This window comes from Capricornis sumatraensis, chromosome 22, assembly GCF_032405125.1.
Source record: "Capricornis sumatraensis isolate serow.1 chromosome 22, serow.2, whole genome shotgun sequence".
NCBI lineage: Eukaryota > Metazoa > Chordata > Mammalia > Artiodactyla > Bovidae > Capricornis > Capricornis sumatraensis.
The window spans coordinates 21,550,977-21,576,310 of NC_091090.1; the positions used below are offsets into that span (position 1 = coordinate 21,550,977).

Consider the following 25,334-nt stretch of genomic DNA (forward strand, 5'->3'; position numbering starts at 1 on the left):
TCTGGCACAGAGTCCTGGCCGGGGCCCTGTGGAGACACAGACCTGGGCTGAAACAGTGAAGAAGGGAATGCTTCCTACGACCCCCTGTCCGCCTCGGACCTTGCCTTCTGTGCCCGGTTCTCCCTGCCCAACGCCTCCTCCCCTCCCCTCCCCCCTCCCTGCTTCCATGTGACCAGGTACTCTGTGTCCACGGTGACAGTGATGTCACCACATAAGCAAGCAAAGCTCAGGGCAGGAGGCAGACTGCTGGGCCTCCTTTCCGGGTGACTGTTCCCGGCCTGGAGGCTGACCCGGGTCATGGCAAGGTGTGGCTGGTTGATCAGGCACGGGGGTTGGGGGAACCCTGGCTGCCCTCGATCTCTCTCCAGGAGCAGCTCTGTGACCTTCAGGCTGACCTCTTCCCATCACAGGTGAATTTGCTGAGGCCTGGACAAGGCCAGTGAGCTGGCCCTCCTGGTGTGGTGTCCCTGCCTCCGTCTCTGAGAAGCCACAGGACAGTTTGCAGTGGCTGGAGATGGGATACTGCAGGACAGGATAGCTCTTACTAGCTGGGTGGGATGTCAGGACCCCAGAGCTCACAAACGAGAGCATGCAGGGAACCAGTGAATCGTCATTGGGCCAGTCATGGTGCCCAGGGCCCTTGGGAATCCAAACTTGAGGCTGTGGGGTGTCCTTGGGCACTAAAGATCTGGGGGGAGAGCTTGGATAAACGAATGGAGCACATGCTTTACAGACTTCAGATAAGGTATGAAAAGTCAGCAAGAGACCTAAAGAATGTCATAAGAGACGCAAGAGACCTTGAAGGTGTCTGTGTCCTTTAGGTGGACAGTCTGAACAAAGAAAGCCACTCAAATTCAAGTCTTCAGGATAAGAAGTAGGTGAATGGTGGGAGAAGGGGAGCCTAGGTATGTTGTTGTGGCCGGGACAGGGGTGTAGGCAAGGAACAGGAAGTCAGTTATTTCCTTCACGTGACCTGAGGGAATCTGGCTGAAATCATCACCACCTTTGCTGAAGATCGCTTGCACACTTTGTTGCCCAAGCATCTTGAACTTAATGGGGAAACTTCGATAAGTTGGTTTCCACACTCTCCGAGGACAGTATTCTGCATTGGATGGTGGGGGAAAGGACGAAACACTGTAGATTTCTGGACCATACCTCAGACTTACGGCAGAGTCTTTGTGAGTGGGATCTGAAGACCGAAAGTTTTCAAATAAGCTCTCCAGCTGATTCTTAAGCTAATTAAGGTTTAAGAAGCCTTGGGATAGGACAGTGGCTTGAAATGGTTTTGCTTAGAGTCTCCTATAAGAAATGCATTTTATATCATGGCCCAGCACATCCCCACCCCCACCTGCCCCACACATACACGCTTAAAGCTAAAATTAAGCTTTCACAACACTGTGTTTGATGTTCTTAATATTTCTTATCCTATATTTATTTTTAACCCACTAAATTGATTTTGAGAACTATACGGGTCTTTTTTTAAAGAAATTATTTTTTGGCTAAGCTGTGTCTTTGTTGCTGCACATGGGCTATCTTTAGTTGCAGAGAGTGGGGACGACTCTCTACTTGCGGTGCATGGGCCTCTTGATCTGGTGGCTTCTCGTTCTGGTGGCTTCTCTTGTCCTGGAACATAGGCTCTGGGCTCTTCAGTTTCAGTAGCTGTAGCATGCGAGCTCAGTAGTTGAGACTTGCTGACTCTAGAGTGTGCAGGCTTCAGTAACTGTGACACCAGGGCTCAATAGTTGTAGTGCATAGGCTTAATTGCTCCACCGCATGTGGAATCTTCCCAGAGCAGGGATCGAACCTGGGTCCCCTGCATTGGCAAGCAGATTCCTATCCACTGCCCTAGCAGCACTTCCCGGGTGGCTGAGCTGGTAAAGAATCCTCCTACAATGCAGGAGACCCCAGTTCGACTCCTGGGTTGGGAAGATCCCCTGGAGAAGGGACGGGCTACCCACTCCAGTATTCATGGGCTTCTCTGGTGGCTTTACCATCTGATGGTAAACAATCCACCTGCAATGCAGAAGACCTGGGTTTGATCCCTGGGTTGGAAAGATCCCATGGAGGAGGGCATGGCAACCCACTCCGGTATTCTTGCCTGGAGAATCCCCGTGGACAGAGGAGCCTGGCGGGGGCTACGGTCCGTGGAGTCACAAAAAGTCAGACACAACTGAGCGACTAAGCACAGCCCAGCACTAGCAGGGAAGTTCCCATGTGGGTTTTGACGGGTAGTTTGAAAAACTTCCTTTGGGGGATTCCTTGGAAATGAAAATCCTTGAGAAAGACACATCAAACCTTGTTAGATGCTTTCTTGTGCTAATAATGTAGTGAGCCGCTGTGCCACTTTACGTTTCTAGGGTCCTTCCTGGGGGGAACGGAAGGAGAACACGGTCAGATTTTAAAGGGAGACGGAGTGGTAGGCAGGCTGCTCCTTGGTCAGCTACAGCTGGAATGAGAGTGCCGTGCTTGGTGTGGGTGAGCTGCTGAGAGTCCCAGGAGGATTCCTGGTCCACAGTGGAGGAGATCAAAGATGTGCGGAAACGTCCCTGGTGGTCCAGTGGCTAAGACTCCTGCACTCCCAGTGCAGGGGGCCCAGGTTTGATCCCTGGTCAGGGAGCTAGATCCCACATACTGAAACCAAGCTAAGAGTTCATACGCCGCAACTAAATTCCCTGCATACTGCAACTGAGACCCTAAATAAATACATAAAATATTTTTAAAAAGGACATACGAGGGTCCTAGGTATTGGCATGGTTGTAGGTGATGCTCGTTAGAGTGGTTGATAAGGTGAAGGGTTTTGAAGTCTGAGCCCTGTAACCTGTGACTTCTTCATGGATCACCTGCAGACTAGTGACGGGCAGGAGCAGGCTAGTACACCTGGTGCCCACTTTTGCTTTAAGCAGTCAGAAGCTGGACGGGAAGCGCCGGCTGTCTGAGAAGACCCAGGAAGTGTCACAGGGGCTTGGCCAGAACTCAGGCGAGCCCCCAGGGTATAAAAGTTGGAAGGAAGGGTGGGTCTGGTCTTTACCAAAGTGCAAGTCTTTGTAACAGTGTTTGAAGATTAATCCCGTGGCCATCCGATGGCGGCTCGCCCAGCAATAAGAAAACACTTAATTGGCTGGGGTTAACAGCATTCCCTTTTACTGTCCTCGCTCAGCCAGTATTTCCAGAAGCACTGCCTCTCTGGAAAGATGGCAAGTTGGTCACCAAGCCAAGTCCTCTCTCTTCTGCCTCCATGACTCGCAGCACACTGAGGAGCTTGTGAGCCAGAGCAGAGAGGGCAGGGTGAGGAGGAAGGCGAGTCCACGGGAGCTCGTGACAAAAGCCTTTGTCTGCTGTTTAGCGACAACCAGACAAGACTGGACAGTGCCCTGGGGCTCTGACGCCTGAAGTGGAATGTCCATTTCTGAGGCCTTTTTACCATCAGTGGTACTTGAGGCTTTCTGAGGATGACAGCCTGGGAACCAGAGCTCTTGGGGGAGCAGTCTCTGCTTTTCCGTGGAGATAAACTGTCGGGCCCTGCACCCAGGGAGGGCTCAGTCATCCTCGTGGACCCATTGACCTGACCTCTCCTCACTGGCCCGCACAGTCATTTGGAAGCTCTCCAGAGATTTTGTGGCTTCACCTTAAACAAAAATTATGATTATTTTCATTTGTCTGCACCTGCTGTTAGTAGTGGCACACAGCGTGTGAAATCTCTACTTGTGACCTGCAAACTCTTAGTTACGGCATGTGGGATCTAGTTCCCTGACCAGGAATTGAACTCAGGCCCCCTGCCTTGGGAGTGTGGAGTCCTAGCCCCTGGATCACCAGTTAAGTCCTGTGGCTTCCGTTTTGATAAGGAAAATGCACCAGGAAGATGAGCTTTCCTGCTTGTGGCCCGAGTTCAGCCCGTTTGCACCTGCAGTGTCGGTCGATATATTGGATCTTTAGTGTGTCCGGGCTGGTGATGGTTCGGGTCAGCACTGCCTAATAGAACTTCCCTCGGTGGTAGAAACGTTCCATACCTGTGCCATCCAGTGTGGAAAGCCCCAGCCCTGTGGGGTTATTGAGCACTTAGGATGTGGCTAGAGAGACTGAGGAACTGAATTTTTATGTTACTAAGCTTTTATTAACTTAAGTAGCTGGGAGCTACTGTTCTGGACAGTTGAGGTATAGATCGTTTTTGTTTGTTTGTTAAAATGTTTATTTATTTGACCGGACCAGATCCTAGCTGCAGCACACGTGATCTTCAGGGGTGGCATGTGGGATTTTTAGTTGCTAGTTGTGACACATGGACTCTTTGTTCCAGCATGTGGGATCTAGTTCCCTGACTAGGGATCAAACCTGAGTCCCCTGCATTGGGAGCATAGAGTCTTAGCCACTGCACCACCAGGGATGTCCATACTGTTTTTTTAAATTTTTCTTGACTGAGACCCACGGTAGCAAAAAAAAAAAAACAGTGCTTTTTTTACATCACAATGCAACATAGACATGTATATATATGAAGAACATTCCATGAATGATACTGACCCTTACCGAGTATGATGCTCTCTGATATTTTCAATCCCCCCAAAAAATGCTGATGAAAATTCAGTAAGTGGGTTTTGTGACATTCTAATAGGTTGTGACCACAGTTAGCAAACCTCTAGTGAGGGCAGCGAAGCCTGCAGGGATCTCATGGGCCAGAGCACGCAGACCGAGGTCTGCTTTTACAGTGACCCTGCTGCCAGTGTGTTCGGACTTGGATCCTCTGTCTGCCCTGCAGTGACCCTGGGAGCCAGGCCATTGAAGCTGCTCGGGGTCAGCCTGGGATGCGGAGGGGCCAGTCCACAGGCAGAAGCCCACCGCTTGCCTCCCTGATGGCAGGTCGCTGTTTCTGGGCCCCTGCCTGGTAAGGTGACCCGGGAGGGCCAGCTGTGGTGCTGAGGGAAGAGCCAGGCTTTGGCATCAGCCTGGACTGTGGGCAAAGCTGAGGAGTCCACCTCACAGGGAGCTGGCAGGGCAGCAGCCAGCCTGGCTCAGCAAGTGCCCTGACTCCTTCTCTCTGACTCCTTCCTGCCCTGGGGTAAGGTGGGAGCAGCCCCTCGACCACTCACATTCACTTTTGCTCCCTTTTGAACTTCAGGGACCAAGAATCACACTAAACATAATCAGACAATATCAGGTGTGTCCAGGGTGGTATGGCTGTGTATGCGTGCTTATTCAGTCGCTTTAGCCATTTCCAACTTTTGAGACCTCATGGACTGTAGCCCACCCCATGGACTGTAGCCCCATGGACTGTCCACGTAGCCTGGTGGACAGAAAATCCTCTGTCCATGCGATTTTTCAGGCAAGAATACTGGAGTGCGTTGCCATTTCCTCCTTCAGGGCATCTTCCTGACCCAGAGATCAAACCCATACCTCCGGCTGCTCCTGTATTGCAGGCAGATTCTTTACCTGTGAGCCACCGAGAAGCCCTGGTACGGCCATAGACAGTCTTGGTTAATCTGTGACATACTCTCATTGGTCCACACACAGGCTGCTTTTGTTTCTGTATTATTTTTTATGTGTTTGTTGGCCTCTGTGTGTGTGTGTGTGTGTTTGATTAAACTTCATTTTGATATTTCAAACTTAAAAGACTATAATAGTGAGGTTCAAGGAACTCCTATAGACTCTTTATCCAGATTGTTTATTTTGCCTAGTTTGCTTTATTCTTCTCTATCTATGTATATTATTATTTTAATGCATTTTTCTGAACTGTTGGAGATAAGCTGAAGGCTGACTTTTGACCTTTTATAATCAGATATGTGGCAAATGATACCTTGTTGGGTCTTAATTAGGATTTTCTTGATCACCGATGATACTGGTCATTGGCCATGTTCTCTGTTTTTCTTTTGGCCGGATTGCGCAGCATGTAGGATCTTAGTTCCCCTACCAGGGATCGAGCCCGTGCCCTGCTGCAGTAGAAGTGTGGAACTCTAACCTCTGGACTGCCAGGGAATTCCCAGGCCACGTTCTTCTCATCTTTTTGTGATCACATATGTGATGGGTGGCTACTCCCTTGTGGATGCCCAGAGTGTGTCTGTGCGGGAAGAGACACACAGCTGGCCAGTAAGTTACGTTCCACGGGGACCTCTGTGGATTTCCATTTGCCTTGTTTTTATACTCAGGGAAATGCTGCGAGTTCTGTGTGTCCCTCGGGGTCCTCCCAAGGTTTAGATGAGGTGACAGAGGTGAAGGGGCCATTGGTCTTTACAAGCACTCCCTGGCGCTCTGATTTTACCTTTGTTTGGCGTGGCTCACCTTCCCCCTAGGTGATGGCGCCCTTCTGCAGGTACAGTTCTTACCTCCTAGACTGCCTTCTCACCAGGAGCCCGGTCTTGCCATCCCGGTCAGCACTCAGTTGTATGGTATTCAGTAGATGCTCAATTAATATGCATTCAATGCATTGATGTATATTTTAAAATGTTAGTGTATCTTAATTATAATTACATTTAATATACTATATTATGGGCTTCCCCAGTGGCTCAGTGGGTAAAGAATCTGCCTGCAATCCAGGAGACACAGGAAATGTGGGTTCGATCCCCCGGATTGGGAAGATCCCCTGGAGAATGACAACCCACTCTAGTATTCTTGCCTAGAATGGACAGAGGAGCCTGGCAGGCTGCAGTCCAAAGGGTTGCAAAGAGTTGGATACAACCAAGTGACTAAACATAGCACGTAATGTATTTTATATGCTACATGGACATGGCTCAAACATTTTAAAAAGGTAGCAGCGAAAAATCTCCCCAACTCTCTTACATTTTATTTATTTCTGTACTTTGGAAGATAAGTTTACATTATTTTCTAATGCTGAAGCTACTCACAGTTGCTGACCCTATGTGAGATATTTTAGAGAAACTCATGTGTGTATACATTCGTAAGAACATTTGTAGCAGCACTGTTATTGATAGCCAAAATTTGTGTGGGGGTGGGGGTGGAAACACAAATGTCCTCTGGCCCTAGAAAGAATAAATTATGGGGACTTCCCTGGTGCTCCAGTGGCTGAGACTCTGAGCTCCTAATGTAGGGGGCCAGGGTTTGATCCCTGGTGGGGGAGCAAGATCCCACATGCTGCAACTAAAGGTCCCATGTGTGGCAACTAAGACCCAGTGCAGCGAAATAAATAGATATTTTTAAAATAGACATTTAAAAAAAGAATAAATAAGTTATGATATCTTTATGATGAAAGACAGCTCCGTACAATGATATCCCAAAAAAGGGTGACTCTCCCAATGTTAAGTGAAAGAATCAAGGCACAAAAAAGATACATGTTTTGTGTGCTTCCAGCTTTATCTGGTTCTAAAACAGGCAAAACTGAATTGTATTGCTGAGGAACATATGCATAAGTGGTAAAACTAAAAAGAACAGCCAAGAAATTATTATCCCAGAAGGATGGTGATTACCTCTTGAGAAAAGGGGAGCATTCGTGTTGGGGAAGGAGTCAATGGGGGTTTTCGGGGGGCGCCTAGCATTGTTGATTTTTGTTTTTTTTTCTTTTAACTTGATGTCTGTTACCTGAGTGTGGGCGTTATAATTATTCATGAAAGTAGACATATATTTAGTGAACTTTTCTATATGTGGTTCGCAACAAAAAATAGAAACCGAGTTTCCCTACTTTCTCTCTCCGGCCTTCCATCCCCCTTCTCAGAGGCAACCAGTTTGTGTATGTATGTGGGTATCTACTTTCACTTATACACAAATTTTATACACATATATGATTGTTTTTTAATATTATACGTTTTTTTTTTCATTCAGCAGCTGGTTACCGTGTGTTCTTCCCACCCCGTCTGCCACTCACTTAGTCTAGCACCTGCTGTGCGTGGGAGGAGCACTTCATTTCATTAAATTCAGTTCTTCCAAGGACCCAGGAGGCAGGTCCTTTTATGAGAAGGAAACAGGCTACTGGGCCTCTGCTCTGGGGCTTCCTAAGCATCGCGTTAATGCCCCTGAGAGCCGCACCAAGGGCTATGTCAAGGGCAGTCCCCGAAACCCAAGGTGCTGGGCTGCTCTGACGAGCCCCTTCCTCGTTCCAGGTGGGCCTGTGCACCCAGGTGGCCCTGGGCATGGAGCACCTGTCCAACAACCGCTTTGTGCACAAAGACCTAGCCGCTCGCAACTGCCTGGTCAGCGCTCAGAGACAGGTGAAGGTGTCGGCCCTGGGGCTCAGCAAGGACGTGTACAACAGGTAGGGGGCGTGGGTGGGATGGCGAGGGGCGGAGGGCAGGCACAGCTGGGCTGGCGGAGGTGCCTAGTCCAAAGCTGAAGGGCCTGGGGGAAGGGGCCTAGACCCCTCCCACCCTCTCCCAAGGGTGCAGAGGCACCCCAGCCAGTCGACCTCAGCTCTCTGACCTTTCGCTTTTCTCTAGTGGTAAAAAATTATAAATCTTTAAAAAGAAGAACTAGTTTCTATATAATTTAACTATCCATAGGGGTTCCTCTATTACTTCCTGAATTCAGTCATTGTTCTTTTTAAGCCTAAGACTTAAAGCTCAGCACCCACGGCCAGAGATCACTCTGGAATACACGCTACATAGTGCCTCCAGGAACCCCCCCAACACCCTGAGTCATCCCAGCTCTGACTCACCACGGTTCGTCTGGCTGTTGCTTTAGTCATGGTTGGTTTATCACCAGTAAAGTTCTTTCAAATTTCTTTCTACTTAACATATGCATTTTTCACACTCTTAAACTAATAAAGTAAGCATGACTAGAAGCTTTTAAAAAATATTGATATTTCGGCAAAGTCTGATCCTTAAGGGAATTTTTAAACCATCAGACCCCACACGGATGCCTCTAGATTTCGTCTGGTGTATGTATGCCCCCACCCCTTGCTAAACAAAAATGTTTCAGTTTCCCCAGGATGTCTCGATACAGGAAACCTGGGCTCCAGCCGGAGTATGAGACCAGACGCTTGGGGTGATTCTGGGGTCCCAGGCCGTGCCCCTCTCCCCACCCCCACTGCCTCTGTGTCCTTCTGTCCCACAGTGAGTACTACCACTTCCGCCAGGCCTGGGTGCCCCTGCGCTGGATGCCCCCCGAGGCCATCCTGGAGGGTGACTTCTCCACCAAGTCTGACGTCTGGGCTTTCGGCGTGCTGATGTGGGAGGTGTTCACCCACGGGGAGATGCCCCATGGTGGGCAGGCAGACGACGAGGTGCTGGCAGGTAGGCAGTTCGCCGTGTTCTCTCGGTGGAGAGCTTACTTGGGGTCCTGGGGCCAGTTCAGCCTGCCTCCCCTCAGGGCTGGTGTCCGCAGGTATATGGATATGACCATTCCACTTGTGAGATTCCCGCCACACATTCATACCGCTTGTCCCTGGCGTGGTCACTCTAGCCACTCTGATGCCTGCCCATTGACCCCACTTTAGCCCCCCGAGCACTGGCTGCTTCTTGTGCAGCGTGGACCCTGCCCCCTCCCGCCAGTGGGAACTGTCACCAGGGAAGGCCCTTTCCTTCAGTTGCAAGATACTTGCCAAGAACTGCTTGAATCTTTTTCTCACCCGCACTGTCCAGTGCCCCCGAGAGTCTCCCTCTCGTGGCTGCCTGTGGGAACTGCAGGCTCCGGAGAGGGTTGGCATGCATGCTCAGTCACGTCCAACTCTTTGGGACCCGGTGGACTGCAGCCCGCCAGGCTTCTCTGTCCATGGAATTTTCCTAGGCAAGAATGCTTGAGTGGGTTGCCATTTCCTACTCCAGGGGATCTTCCCGACCCAGGGATCAAACCCATGTCTCCCTACATTGGCAGGTGGATTCTTGAGCCACCTGGAAAGCCCACCGAGTATTGGACAGGTGGTTAAATATTTTGACTACCCTTCTTCCCGCAGACTTGCAGGCTGGGAAGGCCAGACTCCCGCAGCCTGAGGGCTGCCCTTCCAAGCTCTACCGGCTGATGCAGCGGTGCTGGGCCCTCAGCCCCAAGGATCGGCCCTCCTTCAGTGAGATCGCTAACACCCTGGGAGACAGCCCCACGGACAGCAAGCCGTGAGGAGGGAGCCCAGGCAGGCTGTGCCTCAGGATGGCGTGGGCAGGGGAGGACTTCCTGGGGGTTGCCCACAGCATGAGGGGCTAGATCCCAGTCCTCCTGGGCCCCAGGGGCCCCGCCCTGGCACCACAGGCACTGCTGAGGACTGGCAGGGCCTGGGCTTTCTTTCTCTTCCCCACCTTCAGCCCTTTGGAGAGGCTGATTCGGACCCAGACTGCGTAGCTGGGGCCTTGGTCTGGGCAGCTTTCTCTGCCACCCCTACCCCCGTCAGGGACAGTGTGGGTGCCTCAGGTAACCCCAATTTCTGGCCTGGGTCTTCTCCCCTTGTCCAGGTCCAGTTCTGCCACCCACCTGCCAACTTCATGCTGGCGGGGTGGGGGTGTGTGGTGCTGGGCTGTGGGTGAGCTGGCTTCAAGGGGCTTCCTTAATATACTCAAGTCCTGGGTGGTTCTGGCCCCCCAGGGCCCACTTTGGGGTCTGCACTTGGATTGTGGAGGACCTGGCCAGCGAGTCCTCCCCCATGGACGCATAGACTCTGACCCAGTCCCAACCCAGCCCCGAGTCTCCTCCCACCCTTCTCTCCTTTCCTCATCCTAAGTGCCTGGCAGATGAAGGAGTTTTCAGGAGCTTTTGACACTATATAACCCGCCCTTTTTTGTATGCACCGTGGGCGGCTTTTGTATGTAATTGCAGCGTGGGGTGGGAGGGCATGGACGGTGGGGGTTGGTCCTGGAGGAGACAGGACGGTGGCCCCCCACCCCTGCCTCACACCTTTATGTTGTTTGTTTGTTTTGTTTTGTTTTGTTTTTTTACACTCGCTGCTCTCAATAAAGAAGCCTTTTTTACAACCTGCTTCTGATGCTCACTCCCTCCCATTGTCCATAAATGATGTACCTCCTTCCCTTGCACATCAGAAGGAGCCGTGTGCCTTCTCGGAGCCTGGCGTGGGGGTGCCAGGGCAGGGACACCTAGAAGACACTGGCTCTGGTCTCTGGTTTGTGGAGCAGTTGGAAACTTTTTTTTTTTTCTTGGTCGTGCTACTCAGCTTTTGGATCTTAATTACTGAGTCAAAGAATCGAACCCAGGCTATGGCAGTGAAAAAGTGGAGTCTTTAACCAGTCAACCACCGATTCTCTCAAGGAGCAGTCGAAAATGTGGGCTCAGAGGAGGCGAGGTCATCTCGTTTCTCTGATCCTGTGCTGCTCTCTGATGCCAACTAATTATTCTCTGCTGGCTGGCCACGTACTCACATTCAGGTGGTGAGTGTAGATATGTGAGGAGGGGACTAGTGAGGGTGGGATAGGAGAAGTTAATGATACCTTCAGGTCTCTGAGTCCCTTCAAGACTTTAGGAAGGTAGTGAACAAGACAGGACTGTGCAAGGATGCACTTAAGGCCTCACTGCTCCCGGGCTTTCAGCCTCAGCTGGTTTGATTCCTGGCTCTTCATTGCCCAGACCTCTCGCATCATCAGCCATCCTCTCCCAGGGTGGAACTTCAGCATGGTTTCCCATCCACAAGAAGTGAGTCCTGACCTCTGGAATGTTCTGGTTCCTGCTGTTCTTCACCAGATTTTTCAGTAATGAACAGCTGGGACTTCCCTGATGGTCCAGTGGCTAAGACTCCACACTCCCAATGTAGGTTCGCTCCCTGGTCAGGGAATTAGATCCTACATGCTACAACTAAGACCTGGCACGTCAGAATAAATAAAAAAATATTTTTAAAGAGAATAGGTAATATTTATTAAATACTTGTTTTGTTCCAGTCACTTTGCTAAGCATTTAATATGCATGATCTCATATTGAATTTGTTCGACCACTCTGTTAGCCAGATATTATTGTCCCCTGTTCACACATTTGGGAGGCAAGGTAGTTTCCATGAGGTCACCCAACTGATAAGTGAGCCACTCTTGTGAATATACAGTGTGGTACATCCTCATGTGTTGTAGTGAAAATATCCAGAGCAATTTATCTAGAACAGTGTTTTTCAAACTGTGGGTTGCACCCAGCATTAAAAAAAAAAAAAAAAGAAATAAAAACTGTCAGAGTACCTTGTATACCTTACGGGTAAGTATTGTTTTACAAATGTTGTGTGTTGTATTTGGTATGTGTTTGGGAGTGTTAACTAATGTCTTAGTTATTACAGTGGTGCTTCTGCATAAAAAATCCACATCTCACACGAATGATGTCCTCACTCACGTCTGCAAGTTGGTGAGGTTTGGTTGATCTTGACTGGACTTCGCTGCGTTCACCCAGGCTTCGTACCAGCTTGTAGGTCTGGCTTGGGTGTCCTCTCCTGGCCCCATGCCATGCTCTCATGCAGGAGCAGGGGCACAAGAAGTCCCGTCAGGTCATGCCAGCACATTATTTGCTTACGTATGGCTGTGCTGGGTCTTCGTAGCAGTGCTCAGGCTTTCTCTAGTTGTGGCGGGTGGGGACTGCTCTCTAGTGGTGGTGCATGGGCCTCTCGCGGTGGTGGCTTCTCTTGTTGCAGGGCATGGGCTAAGTAGTGTGGTGCCTGGGCTTAGTTGCTCCAAGACATGTGGAATCTTCCCGGACCAGGGATCAAACTTTGGTCCCCTGCATTGGCAGGCAGATTCTCAACCACTGGACCCCTGGAGAGGTCCCATGCTAGCACATTTAAAAGTAAGTGTATTAACATTTTACCAGCTAAAGCAAGTCACAAGTCAAAACCCAACACCAGCACCAGAAAGGATGTAGATATCTCATTCCAACACAGGTGTGAAAAGTGGGTGCAATAATTAAATTCACCCCAGTTTGCAATGTTAAAAATTATCTCCTGTGGTTGAAATTCTGGGAAGGCAGTACTCTAGAAGGTCATTCATCACTTGAGCCTCTTCTAACACCTGGTTTTCTTTGACTGCTCTACAGCCGCTAACACAGTTGGTTACGTCGCCTTTTTGGGGTAATCATATCACGCAGGATCTTTCAGTGTGGTGTGTGGGCTCTCTAGCTGTGGTGCGCAGGCTCAGGAGATATGGCACCCTCGGGCTTACTTGCCCCACGGCACGTAGGATCTTAGTTGCCCGACCTGGGATTGAACCCACATCCTGGCATTGCAGGGTGGATTCTTAACCACTGGACCACCAGGAAGCCCCCACATCTGTCTTTTTGAACTCTGCTGTCTTGCCTTTGGTGATGGTACCCCATGTACACTTTCTCTAACCAGGCTTTCTACAGCCCTGGTCGTGGCTTCCCTCTTCTGCCTGCTTCAGGGATGGCTGTTCTCCTGGTTTCTGTCCTTGGCCTTCCTCTCTCTACATTCTCAGCCTCAGGAATCTCCTCTTACCTCATGTGGCTTTAACTGGCCCTCCGGTGTGGACAGTTCCCAAAGCATTAGCTTCAATTCCAGCCTCTACCTCAAGCTTTAGACTCACACTCCCTTTTTTCTAACAGGACATTTCTCTCTACCTGTTTCCATGGGCCCAAACTGAACTTAACCTCTCTCTCAAACCTGTTCCTCCAGCCAAGTTCCGTGTTTCCATTGCTGGTACCATGGTTTATAGAGGAGTCATCCTTACTTAGAATCTCAACCCACCATGAGCCATCTTTGAGCTCTCCATGCAGCGCATCACCAAGATCCATGTATTCTCCCTCTACTCTGTTTCTATCTTTGCTTAGTTTTAAGGGAAGGTTTTTTTTTTTTTTTTTTTTGCATAAAAGTAATACCGGGAACTTCCCTGGTGGTCCAGTAGCTAAGACTCTGTGCTCCCAATGCAGGGGCCCTGGGTTCCATCTCTGGTCAGGGAACTAGATCCCACATGCTGCAACTAAAGACACCACATGCTGCAGCTAAAAGATCCCAAGTGCCACAACTAAGACCTGGTACAGCCAAATAAAAAAATTTTTAAAGTAATATGATCATGGAAGAAGTCAAGTGGTACAGATTTGTATAAAGCAAAAAACACGTTCCTCTAGTACCCAAAGCCCACGCTGGTGGTAAGCACAATGAGTGTGTGCAGCGTGGCTGTCCTGACTTTTCCTGGGGACACTGACTCATGACCTTTTCATTCCCACTAACACTGCCATTGAGACCTCTTTCTTCTATGTGAAGTTAAGAATCCCTGTGTAAAGGTTAATCCCCAATGCAAACAGTTTTATTTATTGGCTGTGCTGGGTCTTCGTTGCTTTGTGCAGGCTTTCTTTAACTGCCATCAGTGAGGGCTGCTCTTCCTTCCAGTGTGCAGTCTTTCTCATTGTGGTGGCTTCTCTTGTTGCAGAGCACAGGCTCCAGAGCACACCGGCTTCAGTCATTGCAGCTTGCAGGCTTTGGAGCGCAGGCTCAGCAGTTGCGGTGCACAGGCTTATTTGCTCCACTCTATATGGAATATTCCCAGACCAGAGATCAAACCTGTGTCCCCGGCATTGGCGGGCAGATTCTTATCTACTGCACTACCAGGGAAGTCTGAAAACAATTTTTTTCCCCCCAACTTACTTGGCTGTGCTGGGTCTTGGTTGCTCAGTTGTGGCTTGTAGAATCTAGTTCCCTGACCAGGGATGGAGCCAGAGCCCCTGTGTTGGGAGCTCGGAGTCTTAGCTACTGGGCCACCAGGGAAGTTCCATGAAAATATTTTCAGAGAGTTAGCAATTTTTCTTTCTTTTTTTTTTTTGATGATAGCAATTTCTAAAAAGCAATCTTAAATTTGTTCTGATTTTATTTGGGTGATAAAAATCGGGAGAAAGAAAGGTCAGGTGGGAAGGGTATAGAATGAGGAGAGCTGGCTGGAATCTTGATGCCCTTCTGGAGGTCCTTTATGGTCTGGATGGACAGGGGGATACTGTGGTCGAGGCCTTATCGGAGAGGCACCAAACTCACATTCCAGGGAGGCCAGGAAGGGGACTTATCTGAGTTCAGTGGGCTGTGCGGAGTCTGTGGGGAACCTGAGAGCAAACGCCTCTTCTATGGCCACCGTTCAGCTGCCCTCCAGCCTTTTGTGTTCTTGTGGTCACGTAGGTCCAGGGGTGCTAAAAATTCCAATTTTTTGAGAAAGGCTGTATATTCAGATTTTTATGTAAAATACCCTGATTTGAAAATATTCTATGGTCGAAATAATACACACCTATGAACCTTTTTTTGTTTGTTTTAATCACTGTGTTTGCCTTTTTTTAATTTGGCTGCACCAGTTCTCAGTTGCAGTAGGCAGGATATTCGATCTTCTTTGCAGCAGATGGTATCTAGTTCCCTGACCAGGGATCAAACCCAGGCTCCCTGCACGGGGAGCGTGGCATCTTAGCCACTGGACCACCAGGAAGGTCCCTGAACCAGTTTTCACGTTAACTTTATCCAACAATCAGCAGTTTTGTTTCCTGAACCTGCAATAATGGGGTATGGGTGGTCTACCCTCCTCCTTCCCCTTGTCCCCCCCAGCTCTGGTTACAAAGGGTCATGAAGATGAAGCCATGGCAAGCTGGCAGAGGAGCTGTGGCACTAATACTGGTGGTACCACTGACACGGGGGTTGGGTGAAATGGGAGACCATAAACCTCTGTGAAGGGAAGCCGAGTATGCTCATTGTGGACCCCCTTCCCTGTGGATGTGGCAGACAGCTGTGGTTCTCTGCTGAGTGGGCTGCCCACCCTTTATGTGTCTAAACTAGGCGTCTCAAAGAGAAAAGTATTTAGATCTCGACGGCTGTGGTAAGACTGTGAGGTTCAGACAGACCCCAAGCAACCATCTGTGGCCCTTGAAACCCGTCTGGAACCTATTTATCTATTTGACCTGTTCTTCCTCTTGAGCTTACACATTCCATATGTTTAACTACCTGTTGTGTGGAGTAAATTAGGAAAAGAGGGGGAAAACTCCTTAAAAAACTATTAGGAAAGGGGGATGAGGAGGGCTCTTAATTCCTGTATTTAGGGGTTTGATGAAAAAGCCGTGTTTTTTGTTATATTTGTGCATGTATATATGTATATATACACACGATATCTCACAAATCTTGAACATACTTAATTTCAGTATTTTTCAGTCTTGGATTGCAATTGACAGTAAGATATGCAGTTGACATTGTTATCTAGTACACACACATTGAACCGTATGAAATTGACAGTATCCCACCCTCGACCTATAAAATGGCAACTTTATATTGTTCAAACTAAAAATAATACAAAGAGAAGTTTTACACCGTAATATTTACTCTTTTTTTACATGTTGCAGTATACTAAATATACCTATCACTACCACTTGATTCACCACCGACTACTTTATTTAATCTTTACAGTAATTTAAAGTGGGAATCATCACTCTCTCCCATCCCCTTAAACATAAGGTGATTACCTCACCACTTGGACCACCACTGCACTTTAATCTGTATCTCACCTAATCTTTATTAAGAACTTCAAGGGATGAGTACCAACAGTGAAGTCATGTGGAGTTTGGAGAGGTCAAACACTTGTTTCCAGGCGCAGGGCTAGGAAGAGGCAGCTTTCAGATTTTAATACTTTCTGTAATAGTGAAGTTCAAGCTACTTTCACTGCCTTGTAGCTAAGAACCAGACCCAGACTGTAAACCTGGGTTTTGCACCACTCCAGTCTAACTGGCCCCCCGCCCCTTCTATGGGCTTTACTTGGTTTTTAAGAGAAGGGTGGGAGTGTGTGTGTGTGTGGCCCGCGTGTGTGCACTTGCTTGCTTAAACTTTCTGCTCTGCTACACTTTTTCCCAGGCCTCTGCACTGACTGGGGGTGGGCTTTATCCCTGGGACGACCCCCTCCCCCAGTCCAGCCGCAGCTGGAAGTCTTCACAGATCTTCATCTCTCCTCCCTGCCCCCATTGGCGACCGGGAGGCCGACTGTCTCCCCGGGTCTTTTCCAGATGTACGTCTGCCAAAGATCCCCGCCCCCCGCAACCAGTATAGAGAATGATGAATGAGGACAAGGGAGCCGTCCTGGTGGGAAAGTGTCGTCGCCTTGAAAAGAGAGGGAAAGGGAAAGGAAGTGGTTGGGGGGAGGGGAATTGGTGGAGCCGAGAGGCCGCGCGGCGCAACAAGTCTGGACAGCGGGGACCCAAGCCCCCTCTGCTCGGCCAGTAATGTTGACTCCCTCAGGAAGGCTTGGGGAAGTGCTCTAATCCCTGTACTCCCTGGGAATTTGGGCTGCATATAATTTACTGCAATCCGCACAATCCACTCAGGGACTATTCCAGAGTTGGCTTCCAGCCCTTGCAGCGCCGAGTTCCCAGTGCGGCTTCCTATCCTCCGCAAGACTGCGCTCCAGTGCTCTTCCAGGCTTTCTGCAGGTTCCTCCCAACTCTCTCTACCATTCTCTGGCCAGGGGGGCGGAGTCGTACCTCCTCTCCTGTTCCTTTAAGAGGCGTCGGCTCCTCCCCTTTTGGAGTCGCCGTCTGACGCGGGATGACAGCAGCGAGTTCGGTATGTCTATGCAAATAAGCGCCCCCTGTGGGCCAATGGGGAGCGGAGGTGCCGGAACCGCGGACCAATGGGGCGGGGGTGCAGGGGCTCACCATATAAGGAGCGGCCTCGCCATAAAAGGAAACATTGTATCTCTTTATATGGGGGGAAGGGTCGGGGGATCCCTCGCCGCCAGCGCGTGGTCCCGGCCCCCTCCACCCGCCGTCTCGGCCGCGGCCGGCAGCCCCTGCCCCCCGGGGGACGCTGACGGCCGCCGGGCGCGCCGCCCTAGCGTACGGACAGGGGGCGCTCCGCGCGGCCTGGGGCAACCCGGGCCACAGGGGCAGGAAAGTGAGGGCCCAGGTCGGCCCGGGCGTGCAGGGGCCCCGGGTTCGCAGCGGTAGCGGCGGCAGCGATAGCGATATTAGTAGCAGCGGGAGCACCGGGTTGAGCCGGGAAGCCGATGGCGGCGGCGGCAGCGGCTCCGATTCCTCGCTGACTGCCCGTCCGCCCTCCTGCATTGAGCGCCATGTTACCGAGCCAAGCTGGGGCCGCGGCGGCGCTGGGCCGGGGCTCAGCCCTGGGGGGCAGCCTGAACCGGACGCCGACGGGGCGGCCGGGCGGTGGAGGCGGCGGGACTCGAGGGGCTAACGGGGGCCGGGTCCCCGGGAACGGCGCGGGGCTTGGGCCGGGCCGCCTTGAGCGGGAGGCTGCAGCAGCAGCGACAACCACCCCGGCGCCCACCGCGGGGGCCCTCTACAGCGGCAGCGAGGGTGACTCGGAGTCGGGCGAAGAGGAGGAGCTGGGCGCCGAGCGGCGCGGCCTGAAGCGGAGCCTGAGCGAGATGGAGCTCGGTGTGGTGGTCGGTGGGCCCGAGGCGGCGGCGGCGGCCACGGGGGGCTACGGGCCGGTGAGCGGAGCGGTGAGCGGGGCCAAGCCGGGTAAGAAGACTCGGGGCCGCGTGAAGATCAAGATGGAGTTCATCGACAACAAGCTGCGGCGCTACACGACCTTCAGCAAGAGGAAGACGGGCATCATGAAGAAGGTACCGGGCTGGGAGGCTGGCCGGCCAACGGGAGCCCAGGAGGGTGGGGACGCGTAAGGGGAGCCCGGGAGGAAGGCAGAGCTGAGGCGGAGGTGAGAGGCGGCGAGTCCGCAGGAGGTGTGTGGGAGGGGTTGACTGTTGCCCCGGGAGGGTGAAAGGGGAGGGGCCGCCAGGGAAATGTGGGGAGAGGGGAGATGCCGCGAACGTCCGGAAAAGAGGAAAAGCGCCGAGGTGGGAGTGACGGGCGCGTGAGAGGAACCCGGCCCTTGCAGAGCCGAGGAGTGAAGAGTGGTGATGGGAGGCTGCAGGACTCCCAGGGAGGTGGTGAATGAGGCCGGGGGGTCAGTAGGTCCAGTGCTCTCTGGTGTTCGGGAAAGGCGCCGGAAAAGCAGGGAACAGATAAGGTGTGGGGGCGAGGAGGCTAGATCTGTGTAACAACAATGAGCGAACATGTGTGGGAGGAAGGTGGGCATCGCTAGAGTGGTGTTGGTTGGAAGGACGGGCAGGGCTGATGACCGAATGGGGCTCAAGAGCAGGGCAGGAAAACGGATGCTACCCTGAGCATCAGAAACCAAGTCCTGCGATGGCCATGGGTCTTCATGCATCTACTGGAAGCCGGCACACTCCCTGCAGGACAGGCCTCAGAACCGTTTGCCCTTGGGATAAGTGGGATTTCCAGCCCTAGGGAAAAATCGGTGCACGGAGTTTGGGGAGAAGGTTTGCAGAGGTACCTAGCAATGCCTCCTCTTCTAGCTGTTTATCCAGTGAAAAGAATGAGGAAAGGAGTCATCTTTGGGCTATAGGAGATATGGGAAGGAATGGAAGCAGAGTAACTGGGAAACAAGAAGCTTGAACTCTGGAAACATTGGCCGGTGTTTATATCCATCCCATATAGAAACCAAGGCTGCTTCCAGTGGGTTGTGGAATTTTATTGGGAGTGAGGATGCCACCTATGGGGCCATCCTTGAAGGCCCCTTCCTGGCTTTATGGCAGGGTCAATTCAATCGCTCAGTTAATGTCCGACTCTTTGTGACCCCATGGACTGAAGCACACCAGACTTCCCTGTCCCATCACCAACTCCCGGAGCTTGCTCAAACTCATGTCCATCGAGTCGGTATTATGGTAGGGTACTAGTTGCTAATCTAGCTGCCATCTCCCATCACTCCAGACACTGTTTCATCAAGACAAAGAAAGTGAAAAGGGGGAGCAGAGTTCTATAGAGCAGGACAAAATGGCAACAGGTTAGTGCCTGTGCAGTTTCTGGAAAGAAATATGGGACATTTGGAGTTTAGGTGGCTCCTTATCCCTGACATCTATGTGACACTCAGTGTAGTAGCGACTTCATCCTGGTCCCTGTGATGGTGATGAGGTGGTGGGAGCCATCTCTTCGTGAGGCTCTGGCATCAAGCTGTAGTGAGGAGCAGCTCCCTGGGCCACTCTGTGTCTGCTGAGGTTATATGCTCTGTCACTGGGAGCTGTGACTATTTGCTTGGGGTATCTGCTGGTCAGTGGGGCTTTTCCTCAAAGGAGGGGCATGGGGTTTTTCTACTCTTCAGCTAACCTTCAGATATCCTTCAGACAGGACCCCCTTAGAGTCACTGGAGAGGAAGGTCATTATGGGAGTGGGAGCTTGAGATCACTGTGTACTTCCCTCTTTCCTGCTAGCCAAGGAAGGTAGCGATTAAACATTTTGCTGTTCTACCCATCTCCTCCCCCCTACCCCCAGGCCTATGAGCTGTCCACGCTGACAGGGACACAGGTGCTGTTGCTGGTGGCCAGTGAGACAGGCCATGTGTATACCTTTGCCACCCGCAAACTGCAGCCCATGATCACCAGTGAGACTGGCAAGGCACTGATTCAGACCTGCCTCAACTCGCCAGACTCTCCACCCCGCTCAGACCCCACCACAGACCAGAGAATGAGTGCCACCGGCTTTGAAGAGACAGACCTCACCTACCAGGTGTCGGAGTCCGACAGCAGTGGGGAGACCAAGGTGTGTTTGGGTCTCCTGTCTGAGGGGAAGGAAGGGGAGGGACCTGACCAGCAGAGAGGGGAAGAAGGGGTCTTTCTCCCTTAGCCTGGACAGGTGGATAGGTGCCTACTGATGTGGAGTGGAGCCGGGTTAGTGCCCCACATCTTAGGGTACAGGTGTCCATCCTTGCTATCCTGACAGGAGGCCGGCCCCCTAGATAAGCGGGCGGCCTCCGTGCCCATATAAGGCCGGCTCCGGCTCCACGCCGGCCTCCCGCCTGCAGCCCGCCTGCCTGGCAGGGCTCTTGCATTCCTCCCGCCAGCTGTCTCCCTGCTGGGGGCGGGGGCGTTGTTTAGCCCTGCCCTCCTGGCTGACTGGGTCGCCCAGGAATAGGAAGGGAGCACTTATGGGTTCCAGGGTCCTGGGAAGCCAGCACTGTCAGCAGGCCGGCTGATTGGCTACGCTGGAGACTACCTTACTAGCCAGCCGCCTGCCTTTTCAGGATGTCCGGGCCTGCGCACGTTAGGGAGTGTATTCACTCTACTGTTAGGGATGCCGGCCCTGGTTACGCCTCCCCCTTCCTTTTCCCGGTAAGGAGAGGGGGCGGGGCTTCCTCCTCTTACTGCTCTCGGGAGCTCCACCTTCCGGGTGGCCCTTCACGAACTGGCCAATCGGAGGAAGCGGCACTGTTTGCCTTAGCAACGCCTCCGCCAATCAGAGGCTTCGAGCTCCACTGCTTAGCCAACGTCCGGCGCTGACCCACCTTCAGGATCTGAGCCCCACTCAGTTCTCTGGGCTTGGTTCTCAGCTCGTGGCTTTCTCCTTCTTCTTCTAAGAACAAAGGTTCCCTGAGGGGAGAGTTCGCGTTCTAAACTCCCCAATATTTTAGTGGTAGGGTTAGTTTATTCCCAGGACATTTTGTTGAATGTATGAAGTCTTTGGTTCTTCATTGCCAGACCCCTCAAGATCGCTCTCAAACCCTAAGTTCCCTGAAAAACTGAGAAATCTATCTCAGAAGCAGGATCTGGGGGAGGCTCACCACTCCATCTTTACTCTGGGTGTGTAGGATACACTGAAGCCGGCGTTTACCGTCACCAACCTGCCGGGTACCACCTCCACCATCCAGACAGCACCCAGCACCTCTACCACCATGCAAGTCAGCAGTGGCCCCTCCTTTCCCATCACCAACTACCTGGCACCAGTGTCTGCTAGCGTCAGCCCCAGCGCTGTCAGCAGTGCCAACGGGACTGTGCTGAAGAGTACAGGCAGCGGCCCCGTTTCTTCTGGAGGCCTCATGCAGCTGCCTACCAGCTTCACCCTCATGCCCGGTGAGTCACAAGGGGCAAACTGAGCATTCTAAGAGTGGGTTTAGGGCTGGTGCAAGGAGAATGTCTTTTCTTACTCAGAAGGAGGAAGGACAGGGGCCAGAGCCTGAGAGAAGCCTCTTATGTCCCATTGGTAGGCATGCCCCTCCCCCTTGGGACTTGAACTGTCCTTGTCAGTAAATTTCCACCATATACTCGGGCCTTGCCTAGCAAGCCCAGCCCTGTGCCCCCACTGCCACAGGGACAGGAGACATTCTACCACTTCCCTGCCTTGACTGGAAGGCAGATTGTGTCCTTGATGGATGGGTGCCTGCTCCTGTGTCAACCAGAGAGTGTAGAGGCAGGGTCTGGGGCAGGGGAAAGAGGGAAGGGCAAGAACAGAGTATGGAAGCCCCTGGAGATAAGATTCTGGACCTCAGGGGCCTCTTTGGCTCTCAGGAAGGATAGTGATGGGAGTTGGGGATAGAATGGCAGCACCTGGGCCTGGGGGTGTTTGAGGGAGCTTGGTGAAGGTGGTGGTGGTGGTGGTGGGTAGGACAGAGCACGAGTAAGTCTCTGTGTCTTCTAGGTGGGGCAGTGGCCCAGCAGGTCCCAGTGCAGGCCATTCAGGTGCACCAGGCCCCACAGCAAGCGTCTCCCTCTCGCGACAGCAGCACAGACCTCACGCAGACCTCCTCCAGCGGGACAGGTATAGCTTGAAACTCTGTCACCTCCCTGCCCTGCCTCATTCATGAGACCTAGCAGCAGGTGCCCAGGATTATCCATCCTGTAACTAAGGTCAGCAAATTTCTTAATGTGGAGACTGAGGCTTTTGGGTTAACCCTTTCCCTAATCCTTATGAGAAAGTCAGGTGAGGATGGCTAGTTTTGAATCCTGCCCTGCAGTGGGGCTGTGGATTTCAGGAAGAAATTGGGGACCATTGAGGCCACTCTTCTTCTCACTCAGGTGAAAAGCCTGAGGCCCTGAAAGAAGTTCCTTTCCTATAGACACACATTTGCTCAATTGCCAGGAAGGATTTACAGAGCAGTTGTTTCCTTGTGGGAGGGTATCCTAGCTTTTGAGTAATCATAAGTCCCCTCCATGTCTCTAGTCATTTTAGAAATGATCAGACACTTCCAAAATAAAATTGCTTTGAAGTTCTTGTTAATCACAACCCTGTTACACAAAGTTTGGTCTGTGGAAGGAGGACCAGCATCACCTGGGAGCTTGATAGAAATGCAGACTCTCAAGCCTCACCCCAAACCTACTGAATCAGAATCTGCACTTTTAACAAGATCCCCCGGTGATTGTACGCACATCAACATTGGAGAAGTGCTTGTTTTCAAGCTGGTTATCAGCCGCATGTTGAGGAAGAGGGAGGAGGAGTAAGAACAGATGAGAAATGGGGTGGAGCCTCTCTCTCAGAGAAGAGGATCTGAGTCTCCTTGGCTTGGGTCAGTCATTGTAATCTTTGTTTTTCCCAGGGCCTTGGGGTCTTGGAACAAAGCAGATAGATAATCGAATAGAACGATGTGATAGGATACACTGAAAGGTTGGTGTGGTTGTGTTCAAGAAAAAAATAAGGCTTTTCTCAGTCGATGACAGGGAACAAAGGAAGGAGCTTTGTCTAGGTTTCGACCTGGGAAATGGCAGGAGGGCTCTGGAGGCCTGGAGTTCCTGGGGATGGGATGGGGGCTCTCAGTCAGCACCAGTGCCGACCTCCCTGACGTGTGTCTGTGTTTGCCAGTGACGTTGCCTGCCACCATCATGACGTCATCTGTGCCCACAACTGTGGGCGGCCACATGATGTACCCCAGCCCCCATGCGGTGATGTATGCGCCCACCTCGGGCCTGGCTGATGGCAGCCTCACTGTGCTCAATGCCTTCTCCCAGGCGCCATCCACCATGCAGGTGTCCCACAGCCAGGTCCAGGAGCAAGGTGAGTCAGGGGCAGGGCTGCAGAAAGGAGGACCATTTCCTCCCTCACACACACAGACACGCACACACACACTCACTTGCCTCCCCTCAACTCACATGCACACACACATACCCAAATCAGATGCTCACACACATACCTATATGTATACACACACAGATGCTTCCACATGCACTCGAACACCCACACTCACATGCACACTTGACACATTTGGACACTCACCCTTGGGCATTTACATCTGAGACTCACCCAGTCAACTTGTGCACTTATCATCACACCTCCAAAATCTGGAAGTTTCTCTTGAGCAAGTGATTTGAGTCTCTCCTGTGGTTATCTCATGCAGGTGGCGTCCCCCAGGTGTTCCTCACAGCACCATCTGGGACAGTGCAGATCCCCGTTTCTGCAGTTCAGCTTCACCAGGTAGGTGAGGGGACCTTCCATTCCAGCCAGCCAGCCTCTTCTTTATCTTGACTTGGGGGATTTCATTACTAGGTGGTCCAAGCCAAGATCCTTAGCCAGGAGGCCTGTCCGTTTTCCTGGTCAGGCCTGGGTGGTGGGCAGGTGGGCAGGCAGGCAGGGGGCAGCCTGAGCTGGCCAGTCAGTTCCAGACCCCCACCTCCTCCTTACATACCCCCTTCCCTTCAGATGGCTGTGATAGGGCAGCAGGCCGGGAGCAGCAGCAACCTCACCGAATTACAGGTGGTGAACCTGGATGCCGCCCACAGCACCAAGAGTGACTGATCCGCCCTGCCGCCCTGGACAGATGGCCCAAGGGACGGCACCACTTATTTATTGTTGCCTTTTCACGTTTTCTTTACACACATGTTGACGGGCCGCAGGAGGGAGGCGGGGAGGAGCGTGGGCAGCCACAGGACTGAGCCCTCTCACTCCAGCCAAAGAAATGGGCCAGCCTGCCCTCCACCCTGGCCTCCCGCCCCCTCCCCCCTCTAGCTCCGCCTCCCATTTCTGTTGCCGGTGGGGCTGCCCTCCCTCCTCAGACTCCCCTTGCCAGCTTGGCTCCATGTTTTCCATGAGTATTAGCTTACCCGATGGGACCGTGCCCCCCACCACCATCACACACACAGTTCTCTGTGGGACTAGGCACTGTGTCCCCCTGAGGAAGCAGCCGGTGCCGGTGCCAGGGAGGGGGGGGTTGCCCTCTCCCCAGTCTCCTTGCTGACCCCACATCAGCACTGTGTCTGCCACAGGCTGGGTCAAAAGAGCCTGCCCCCTGCCCCTCAGGGAGCCAGCTGGGGAGATGGGGCTTCTTCCCTCAAGCCGGGTCTGTGGCCCCTACAGCTCCTGAGCAGCGGGGCCTGTGCTCCAGCACAGCAGATTCCCAGGGCGACCTGCCCTGCCCTGCCGCTCCCTTCGGAACTCCAGGGGCTGCTGGCTTGGAGGGAACCACCCGTGTTCCCCTGTCTTCCCCCCTCTCCTCCCAGCTGCTTTACTTAAAGTTGATTTTGAACTTTTTATTTGAGGAGACGAAGTGAAAACAAATCTATAAATATATATTTTTAAAATATTTAACTTTTTTTTATGGCGTTTTTCTCGTCCCCCTCCCTGCCCAAACTCCCCTTCCCTGGGGAGCCCTGAGGCTCCCCGGAACTGGCTGGGCCTCTGGGGACAGAGCCACCCCATGAGCTTGGGGCTCGCCAGTGTGGGGGGGGAGATTGCCCGGTCCTGGGTTGTTTCCAGGAGAAAACCGGGGGAGGGGCCCTCAGGCCATGCCCCAA

General features: G+C 52.1%; 2 protein-coding genes across 2 annotated transcripts in view; both read left to right on the top strand.

Moving 5' to 3' along the window:
• The window catches only part of PTK7 (protein tyrosine kinase 7 (inactive)), a 62,452-nt gene extending 51,851 nt beyond the window's left edge, over positions 1-10,601 (top strand). Inside the window, exons 23-25 of the mRNA XM_068994146.1 lie at positions 8,037-8,188; positions 8,986-9,164; positions 9,824-10,601. Of these exons, the coding sequence (XP_068850247.1) occupies positions 8,037-8,188; positions 8,986-9,164; positions 9,824-9,984 (492 nt within the window). The 3' untranslated portion in view covers positions 9,985-10,601. The remainder of the gene's footprint in view (positions 1-8,036; positions 8,189-8,985; positions 9,165-9,823) is intronic.
• Positions 10,602-17,870: 7,269 nt separating this feature from the next.
• On the top strand, positions 17,871-25,020 carry SRF (serum response factor). The gene is made up of 7 exons (XM_068960755.1): positions 17,871-18,386; positions 20,113-20,379; positions 21,425-21,686; positions 22,252-22,371; positions 23,410-23,601; positions 23,942-24,018; positions 24,244-25,020. Exons 1-7 carry the CDS (start codon positions 17,871-17,873, stop codon positions 24,337-24,339), a joined length of 1,530 nt encoding a protein of 509 aa, XP_068816856.1. The 3' UTR covers positions 24,340-25,020.
• Positions 25,021-25,334: the final 314 nt, after the last annotated feature.

Coding starts and splice junctions, on each gene's coding strand:
- SRF (XM_068960755.1), top strand. CDS start 17,871: ATGTTACCGAGCCAAGCTGGGGCCGCGGCGGCGCTGGGCCGGGGCTCA. Junction 21,687..22,251: donor CAGCTTCACCCTCATGCCCG/GTGAGTCACAAG, acceptor TGTGTCTTCTAG/GTGGGGCAGTGGCCCAGCAG. Junction 22,372..23,409: donor GACCTCCTCCAGCGGGACAG/GTATAGCTTGAA, acceptor TGTGTTTGCCAG/TGACGTTGCCTGCCACCATC.